General features: G+C 40.1%; 1 protein-coding gene across 1 annotated transcript in view; it reads left to right on the top strand.

The window, feature by feature from the left end:
* The window catches only part of Xpo4 (exportin 4), an 84,990-nt gene extending 80,891 nt beyond the window's left edge, over positions 1 to 4,099 (top strand). The window contains exons 21-23 of the mRNA XM_028787215.1: positions 496 to 613; positions 1,653 to 1,745; positions 3,857 to 4,099. Coding sequence (XP_028643048.1) covers positions 496 to 613; positions 1,653 to 1,745; positions 3,857 to 4,054 — 409 coding nt within the window. The 3' untranslated portion in view covers positions 4,055 to 4,099. The remainder of the gene's footprint in view (positions 1 to 495; positions 614 to 1,652; positions 1,746 to 3,856) is intronic.
* The last annotated feature ends 6,355 nt before the right edge of the window (positions 4,100 to 10,454 follow it).

Genomic DNA, 10,454 nt, shown 5'->3' with positions numbered 1-10,454 from the left:
CTCTCTCTCTCTTTCTTGAGTCAAGGTTTCTCTGTGTATCCTTGGTTGTAGTAGAATTCACTCTGTAGACCGGGCTGGTCCTAAGCTCAGATATCCACCTGTCTCTGCCTACCCAGAACTGTGATCAAAGGTTTACACCACCATGCCCAGCTCTAATTCTGTTTCTTTTGTGAATTTCTGTGATTTTGTTTTTCTTTTCATACATCTAGCACGTGGCTCTCTGGTCATTCCTTCATTAGGTCATGTGATATATTGCAGTTGGCTCGCTAGTCTTAGCTTGCTGACCTTATAATGTCATCGTTTGTATAATCAGAAGCCATCTAGTATGAAAATACTTCTTTTCTAACTCAATTGAGACACTGCAATCTAGCCTAGCTCTACCATCTGAATTCATTCCTATGAAAGTCCTATGTACAATGTAGCTGTCTTTTTTTTTTTCTCTTTCGTAAAGTCAGGTATATCTGATATTGTTTGCTCTTTAACCATTGTGTCCAGAATGAGTTCAGAAGTATGCCAGCTCTGTCTCGAGGCCTTGACACCATTAGCTGAACAATGTGCTAAAGCACAAGAAACAGATTCACCTCTTTTTCTAGCAACTCGACACTTCCTTAAGGTAAGATGTTTGGTGCATAAGTTGGAGAATCATGTACTTGACCAAGCTGAGTGGTACTTGCCTACCATGCCAACTAACCAGGAAGCTGAGGCTCAGCATAGGGTCAGTTACAGAGTGATCAAAGTCCTCAAACTAAACAGAGGGAGCTTCTTTACTTGTAGGTATATGGGTATTTTGTTTGGATGGATGTCTTTGTGTCACATGAATGTCTGATGCCTATGGAAATGGAAAAAAAGGGCATCAGATTCCCTGGAACTGGATTTACAGTTGTGAACTACTGTGTGGATTGCAGGCATCGAATCAGGGTCCTTTGGAAGGGCAGCCAGTACTCTTTAACCCCTGAGCTATCTTGTCAGACCCATGAAACTCTGGATTCAAATGAAGATGTACTTATATTCTGTTGGGGAAGAGGAAATATTTTATTCACTGTTTTTTGTTGTATGTTGGTTTATTTGATTTTGGCTTTTTGAGTCAGGGTTTCTCTGTGTATCTTTGACTGTTAATGGAAATTATTATGTAGACCAAGCTGGCCTCTGAGTCAGATTTGCTTCCCTCTGCCTCCTACGTGCTGGGATTAAAGGTGTGTGGAGACCAATTCCTCGGGAACATGTTCTCTTCCACTTCTGTTATTGGTTTTTGTTTGTTTTGTTTTGTTTTGTTTTGTTTTAAGACAGAGTTTCTCTGTACCCCTGACTATTCTGGAACTCACACTATAGACCAGTCTGGCCTTGAACTCACAGATATCCACCTGCCTCTGTCTCCAGAGTGCTGGGATTAAAGCCGTGCCCCACCATTGCCTAGCCCATTTTGTATCCTTGAATGATGCTATAAACATTATGAGGAATTTGATACTTTTAATTTAGATTCCATAGAATATAACACCTATGTGTTTCCCATGGATTAAAAAAATGATCTAATAATTAACTTGTTAATGTAAGAAATCGACTCCAACTGCCATCCCCTCTTGAGACCAGAAAGGAACTAGAGATTTAAATAATTGTTCTGTGTTTTATGAATGTATCTTATTATGTACTTTCAGCTGGTTTTTGACATGCTGGTCTTGCAAAAGCACAACACGGAGATGACTACTGCAGCAGGTGAAGCATTCTACACATTGGTGTGTTTGCACCAGGTATTGCACCCCGTTTGCACACTAGCTCTTTATGGATCCAGGGACACCTAAGCCTGTGACCCCAAGGAGGTTTCTCAGCTTTCTCATGAGCTCTGGGCTTATGGTTTATATTTATAGACCATCTGTTTGTCAGATCAAAGCATCCTGCCTCTGTTAGGAGCCATTCTTTGATGCCGTTCTCACCCAAAAGCTTGGCTTTAATCTCTTGTGCTAGGAGCCAGGTGCATGCACACAAGAGATTGGTTGGTGTCTTTGAGGAATTCAGATTTCATAAAGTGGCAAGGTGAATCAGATTGGGAGCAGGAATTTGCCTTCAGAGAGTATAAAGAACAGAGTATTATTTTGGTTAGTGATTTGGGAACAATTTGGTTTTTTTTGTTAAACCTTAAAGATCCCAAAGCATCATTGTTGTGGGACTAATGTAACAGAAGCGCACCAGCCTCCTAATTCTGAAAAAAGAATGCCTATCGAGTATGTAAAATAACAAATTGGGGGAGTATGGCTTAATTTTCCATTCCCCTCATCCCTTAATATGGCCAAGTGGTTGGTTGGAGAAGCTTTGCTGTCCTAAAAGTAGGGGTTTCTGATCCTAACTGGTAAACTCCCTCTTCTTCTAGAAAATGTGTTACTTTTTGTTGAACCGTAAAGATTTTAAAATATGATTGCTGTGGGATTAATGTAAGAATGTATACCCCAGGCTGGAAGTGCTCTAGGCCTTCCTTTCTTGTGCTGTGCTCTTGTGACAACTACTTACAAGGATTTCCTTTCAGATATGTGCTCCTTTTCTGTCATGTTGATTACTAAAGCACCGTGGGCTTCTTCCCCATGTGTATAAGCCAGTACACTCTTATTACCTTGTCAAGAGTCTTTTTAGACTTTCTGTTTTAGAGAATCTCAAAAGGGCCTGGGAGGTTGGCTTAGAGGGTGCTGTAGGTACTTTCCACTAAGCCTGATGACTTGAGTTCAATCCCTTAGTCCTATGTTCATGGTGGAAGGAGGGTACCAACTATGCAAGTTGTTTTCATACACACACACACACACACCACACACACACTAAAAAAATCTAAAGCATTTATTAGAAATAAGGCAAGAGGACAAGCATGGTGAAAAGAGAGGACCAACTCCTACAACCACATATAGCACATACCCATAAATAAATGTCAAAAAATGGTTTGAGGGTTTTTGGTTTTGTTTTTTGTTTTTGAATGAAAGAAAAAAAAAAAAGAGTGGGCACTTTGGAGTAGCTGGTGTGATTACTGCTCCCTGGCCCAGAAGCAGTACAGTCAGAAGGTTATCTAAGATAATACTGGCCTCCTGAGCAGGCCTATCCTCTGCAGAGGGCAGTTCAGGCAGCCACCCTGGCTCTATGTTGTAGGTCGTGGGGTGGGGGATTGGGAAGCTGTACCCTTCTTCTCTTTGCCCTTTCTCTATAATTCCTGATTTCCTCATTTGGATGGTGTGATATTCCAAGAAGCTCAAGAAAATGGCAGACCAGCTTTCTCCATAGTGCTTCTCTGTCCTAGGTCAGTTTCCCTTAAGCCCCTGTACACTCACCTGTATACTAATGTTAGGAGAGTGGATAATAAAAATAGAAGATGCCACCACTGCATCATCCAAAGCCACTGCTACAGTACTGGCTTGGGACTTTCAAAGTGTTCTGCCTCTACTTTGAGAGAGCTCTCAACCCTTCTCCACATTCCTGCTGCCCTCAGAACTTGCCCTCAGAGGACAAAGTATTTGCATGAGCCACTAGAGAACTGTTCACCTTAACATTTCAGGCACAGGAATTATGAACAAAATGCAGACTAACCAGAAGAGGCAATGACGCAAAGCTGGGAATGTCTGTGCTCATGCTTTATTGCAATGTGTTTTTCATTGTATTACTCAATCTGGTAGAACCTTCATCTGTAAAATGGGAATAGTAATAGTGTCAAGCTCATAGTAGCATACATATTAAATTAATTAGTGCAGAGATAAGGTGAGAACAAGACCTAAACACTGAACTGTTGGAAAGAGTTTTTGTCTGCCCTGCCTCAGAACCAACCCCACCTTCCCTGCTAGGATCCCCAAGGAAAACATTCTTATTTATGACCGCCTTGTTTCTTCTGCAGGCTGAGTATTCTGAACTGGTTGAGACATTACTATCAAGTCAACAAGATCCAATCATTTACCAGAGATTAGCAGATGCCTTCAACAAGCTCACAGCGAGCAGCACTCCTCCTACCCTGGACCGGAAACAGAAGATGGCCTTCCTAAAGAGTTTAGAAGAATTTATGGCTAATGTTGGTGGTCTCCTTTGTGTAAAATAAACAACAGAGCTATATGCGTAACTTAGATCCTTTCTGCAAAGTGCACTGAATTGCTGAAAGTTGACTTGAGTCTTGTCCTGTTCCTCAGTTCATTTGACCATTTTGGATTTTGGAAAGCCTGAGACTTTGGTGTGGAGTTTGGTGAAACAGGAGAGGTCAACTTGAAATCAGCTTCGTCATTAGGTGTTAGCCATGATCTGCCATATACTTGTCTTCTAGATTCTGAATGGTGATTTACATTTTTCAAAATGCAATTCCATATATGTGTAAACAGATATGGGCACCATGAAATTCATATTCAGTGCCTTTTCCCTTTTATCAAAGCATAGGTGGCTAGCCAAAGTTGATATGTTCTCGGCATTAGTTTTCAGGATGTCTATAGATCCCTCGTCACTGGAGGAGCTGGTTGTAGGAGGGGTTCTTGGGCCCCACTGTGCATCATTAGACTCTCTGGTTGTTGGACTCTCGAATATCCATTTTAATAAGCTCCTCCCCTTCGTTACCCTAAAAGTTCTGAATCAATGCAAGAGATGCTGTAAACGTGTAACAGGTTTTGTGCTTTCCAACATTTCCTACCTTCAGTGATTATAGTTACGCAGGAAGAAAATGCTTACAAGTGTTTGTTGGTTTCTTAGTCCATCCTCTCCCCACCTCCTCCCTCTCCTTCCCTTTCAGCCTTACTGTTGCAGGTTTTGTGTAATTATTTCAGGTTTCTAATCAGACTGTGATGCCTGAACTTGAGGAAAATACGTGTATATTTTTGTTCCATAAAGATGACTTTAGGAACTGTAGCCATTTCATTGCCTTAATTTTAAGAGGAAAAGACAAACCAGATTTGTTTTAGAGAGAAATCAAGTCTTGACACTTAAGAGTTGGCTTTGGGTATTAGCTGCTATGAACCTCTTGCCCCTTTGATTATGTATTTATGTTTATCAGTGAATGGAAGAGCATCCCAGCGTGGTTGCCTTTCTCAGTGTGTTTCTGTCCAGCCACACAGCCTGTATCTACTCTGAATGGCTTGCTTAAGCAATAACTTTTTAATGGGTGTGAATTACTAATTCACACAGACTATTGCACATTGGGGCATTAGGGGCAATAATTATGCTAAAGTGGGTGTTACCCTCATGTCACAGGAGCCACATTAATTCAATTTCAAAGACCTAAAAATTTAACTTTAGCTGGTGGTGCATGCCTGTATTCCTGGCATTTAGGAAGCTGAGTGTGAAGGCCAGGCTAGTCTGGGTTACAATGTATGATCTATCTTTAAAAAAAAAAGAAAAAGAATTTCTTTTGATCCTCTGGCTTTTCTAATCAGGATTTTTATACTGCTCCCGTGCTCCTCTTAAGTTTTGTGTCAGCTTTAATTATGAAAAGAAAGCTCATTTATAAACAGCTGGGGTCTGACACTACCTACTGCACGACCAGTCACGCCATGCAGTGGCAGCGAGAAGCTCTGGCCTCGGTGCATCTGAGACTGCCATGGAAGGGCAGGCTCCTCTGCTCTTCTGACGCCTCTGCTAAACCATCTGGCAGGTACTGTCCTCCTACCTGAACTGCACAATGTGTAGTTCATAGCTGATGCTCTGGAAATTTTGTGTAACTGTATAAGCAGAGCATCTAAATTACATCCTGTACCTGTGATGGTAGGTATGTGAGGATGCAAAGCTTAGGGCCATAATTTTTTGAGAATCCTTTCTTCTAAATTAATCACCATTTAGTAGCAGTAAGTATGGGGGGAAAAAGATCTCCACTGCAAAGAAGAGATACAATTCTACATGCTTTGTATTTTAAATACTTGGGAAGGTTGTTTTTAAATTTTTTTTTCTCTTTAATTGATCTACAGCAGCAATCACTCTATTTTGTATTGTTCTTGATGTCTGTGTTTCCTCAGCAGGTGTGGTTTCTGTGTACCTGTGTGTGTGAAGGGTATGGGCCTTTTGACAAAAGGCCATGAGATACAACTGAATAGATAGGTCACTGGCCAGGACAAAGCAGTTATCAAGTTCAAACAGAAATGTGTAGGAAAAGATGCTTTGGTAAGTAGCAAGGCATCTATATGTGTATAATAACTACTTGTATTCAGACAGAACTATATTTATTAAATTTGACGAGATCCTAGGATGATATACTCCACTTGTTACACTTCTTTTAATTGAAGGAAGATTTATTTTAGATTGGACCAAATAATGCTTAAATGATCACCAGAATGGTGATTAGTGGCAAGCTGAGGGGAAAAGCCCCTACCACATTTTAGATAATGGGAATGCCACTTAATTGTCCCACTTAGACCTTTCAGGGTGTTTGTGTGTTTTTTCACTTTACTGAGTATTTGTTTAGTTTGGTCTTTTGCCCAGTTTTGTTTCTAGCTTTGTTTCCTAGCACTTCATGGACTTCTGAACTATATTACTGTCCCACTTTTTTTTTTTTTAATGTTCTTGCCCCAGTGGGTATAGAGGCCACTGAGTTCATGCTCATGAACCAGTTTTTCCAATTCAAACTGACTGTTAAGTTGTTGGAAAACATTTTTAAAACAAGAAATTGTATGTGCCCTTTTTAAAATATACATTAAAGGGACTTTGTCAAGTATTTGATTTTTCAGGTTTTTTTGTTCATCCTGTACCTTTTAGCCTTTATTTTTCCATACTTTTGTTCACTTAGTCTCATTTTGTGATTCTTGACCATTTGTTTTCCCAGGGCACAATCACTAAGTAATCTACACAGTCCCAGAGAGGTTGTCAGCTAACACTGGTGCTAATGTAACAGCTCCTGCAATTGCTCCTTTAGGGCTCTGGAAAGGGTACTTTGACTGATGTTCTTGTGTTGGATTCTTGGCTCTTTGGATAGCTCAGCTACCTGATAGTATTTGACAGTGTCCTTTTCCAACATAGTAGTTGACTCTTTCTGATTCTAGAGAAAGACTGTGTTATGTCAACATGACTGTGTTACTTTTGTCAGATAGAAATGACATTTTGTAATTCTTACCCTAAATTTAACTTAAAAATTTCAAATTCATTGTATGGAAAAATATCTAATAATCATTTTAGTCTGTTCAGATGAGAGAGTTACTATCCTTTGTCACACTTTCACTTAAAAACAGATCCTTAATTATCCCCACTCAACACTCTTTGAAGTCAAGTCTGTATACTCACCTGTCTCTTATTTCTGTTAATACTGGTATGAATCCCTCAAATACTGAAGGAAAGGTAGCTGTTAGTTTTGATAATTTAAGGTTGGAGCTTCCTAGAGGATAGACAGTGTTGATTGAACCCTGAAAATATTTTTCTCTGTTATATTTTTATATATATTTTGTTTGCTGTCTCTGTTGATAGAGGTGATTTTATCATTGGCCCTTCCTAAGTTAGCTGTGTCTTGAAAGTAATTATCAATATTATTTTCTGAGTAAAACATTTAGCATTTCAAGTCTGAAGGAACTGCAGTGTTGTACAGAGGGACTCTTTCTTTCTTTCTTTCTTTCTTTCTTTCTTTCTTTCTTTCTTTCTTTCTTTCTTTCTCTTTTTTCGAGACAGGGTTTCTCTTTGTAGCCCTGGCTGTCCTGGAACTCACTCTGTAGACCAGGCTGGCCTCGAACTCAGAAATCTGCCTGCCTCTGCCTCCCAAGTGCTGGGATTAAAGTCGTGTGCTACCACCGCCTGGCTGACTCTTTCTTTCTAAGAAAGAGTAAGGAACTCATTTGGATATGAGGGAAGTTTGGTTTGGTTGTTTTTCGAGACAGGGTTTCTCTGTGTAGTGTAGCCCTGGCTGTCCTAGAACTCACTATTGATCAGACTGGCCTCGAACTCAGAGGTCCACCTGCCTCCTGAATGCTGGGATTAAAGGTGTGTGCCACAATACCTGGCTAGATATGTTTTTAATATTATAATCTTCTACAAAATCTCCCACAGAATAACATAGATGACTTGGGTATGTAATAGTATTTTAAATTATTTGAAAATGTAAGTGGATGTTCTCTGAGTTTTTCTAAAAAACACTGCATTTCTTTAAAACTTGGCTTTCTAGAATTAGAAATTTTCCAATTTTGGCATCTTGTTGAATTCAAGTTGATTTAAAGGGCTGTGGCTCAAGTTGAACTTCATTTTACCTTAGGCATAAAAATTGTGATGTGTTCCTGGTTGATTATAATGGGAAACCATGACCTGTGTAGCCAAAGAATATATTTGGTTCAGGTAAAACTAGAAGATTAATAATGGACATTCATTTTGCTAGTTTTAAAGATGGATGAAGAGATGTTTCTGTCCTATAGATGTGTATGTGGAAGTCTCTGTAAAGACTGAGGTATTCAACTGTGGTGATGACTCCCTCTTGTAGAGTGGGGGGTGTAACAGGCACAAGTCAGCTCCCTGTACCCACTGTGGCCGCCTCTTCACCTGTTCCCAGAACTTCCCAGTTGTGGGAAGGTTTGGATTTCTTGTCCTGTTTGCATTTTTAGGCCTCTTAACTATCAGGAGCTGTCAGGTGTGTTCTGCCGGCTAATTTCCCTAGCCTGAAGAAATTTACCATATCTGCACTATGTACCTACTGGGGGGTGGGGGTGGGGGAGTCTGACCTCAAGTGTGCTCTGAGCCCAGGTTTCCTCTTGTGGTGTCTTTTACCACGAAATTATGACAAATTGCAAATCCTGGTATTGTGATCTTATTCTCTGTATAAAGAAAGAAGCTCTATGCCTGAGCGGTGGTTTAATGGTCACAGAATGTCAGCACTGCTATCATTCAGCACGTGTAACGTTTTTAAATTTATAAATATTAAAATTTTAAACTTACACTAAGACTTTTTATTTTTATTTTTTTAAAAGAGACCCAGGGAGTGTATACTGTTTAAATATTTACCTCTATTAATATAACTAATGAAGGCATTTAATTTTTCAAAAGATAACTACAGTATGATTTTAGGAAATAAACCAAGGCTATGTGTAGAGCCAGTTATAACCTGAATATCAAATTGATAAAACTTTATTTGTATTTTTTAATCCATCAATGGGCGTTAAAATATGTGTTTTCACTAAATATTTTTATTACATTTTTGGTTTGACCGTGTGTGATTTGTTCATGGGTGCTGTCTTAGTGTTCTACTGCTGTGAAGAGACACCGTGACCACAGTAACTTCTGTAAAAGAAAGCATTTAACTGGGACTGGCTTAAAATTTCAGAGGTTCAATCCATTATCATCATGGTGGGAAACATGGCAGCACACAGGCAGGCGTGGTACTGGAGAAGGAGCTGAGAGTTCTATATCCAGATCCGTCAGCAACAGGAAGAAAACTACTAGGCCTGCCTTCGATTTTTGAAACCAAACCCTACCCCAAATAATACACTTCCTCCGACAAAGTCAGAACTCCTAATCTTTTCAAATAGTGCTACTCCCTGGTATACAAACATTCAAATCTATGAACCTATGTGGGGAGGGAGACTTTCTTATTCAAACCACCACATTCCACTCCCTGACCCCTATAGGCTTGTAGCAATATCATAAAGCAAAAATGGGTTCAGTCCAACTTAAAGTCTCTGTAGTCTATAACAGTTTCAACACTGTTTAAAAATCCCAAGTCTCTTTGAGACTCATGGAACTCTTAAATGTAATCCCCTGTAAAATCAAGAGGCAGACCATATACTTGCAACATGCAATAGCACAGAATGTACATTATCATTCCAAAAGGGAGGACATGGAGCATGAGGGAAATACTGAGCTAACTCAAGTTCTACATCTCCTTGTCTGATATCAAAGCATTCTTCAGATTGCCAACTCACCTCTCTTCCCTCACTCTCTCCCTCCCTCCCTATGTGTCCCCCCCCACCCCCTCTCTTTGTCTCTCTCATCCTCTCCTGGTCTGCAGCTTTCCTTGGCTGGTATCCCACAGCTCTGACATTAACATCTTGTGGTTTCCAGTGAAATCCTAGCTTAACCTTCACAGCTTCACACAATGGCCTCTCTGGTTTCTTTCTAGAAGGTGGAAGCTTAGCTGGGTGTGGTCTTGCCCTTAGGTTACCACTCCCTTTATTCCTTTTAGCCTTAGGCTTTTCTTTTCAATGTGTCACTGAACACTGAACTTAGCACCCATTATTCTTCCTGATTGTCCTTTTTCCTCAAACTGCACATTTTGTATTTTTCGTGCTCAGCTTGCAACTTTTTGGTGTAGATCTGTGTAAAAATGGCCATTAAAACCATGAGATAGTCAACATTAGGCTCTCTTGAAATCTCTTTTGCCAACTTCAGGCAGGTTTTCAGACATGAGCAGAAAGCAGCCATGTTCTCCAAAGTATCACAAGATTCTCTGAAACCTTGAGCCCAGGCCATCATAGACTACATTACTCTCAGCATCACTGTCTTCCATGCCCCAGGTATGCCCCTTTAAGCCCACTTTCAACTGCTTTCATAATCCAGAGTCC

This window comes from Grammomys surdaster, unplaced genomic scaffold (genome assembly GCF_004785775.1).
Source record: "Grammomys surdaster isolate TR1022 unplaced genomic scaffold, NIH_TR_1.0 125617, whole genome shotgun sequence".
NCBI classification, from domain to species: domain Eukaryota; kingdom Metazoa; phylum Chordata; class Mammalia; order Rodentia; family Muridae; genus Grammomys; species Grammomys surdaster.
The sequence above is the reverse complement of the archived record's forward strand: the minus strand, read 5'-3'. Positions and strand labels throughout refer to the sequence as shown.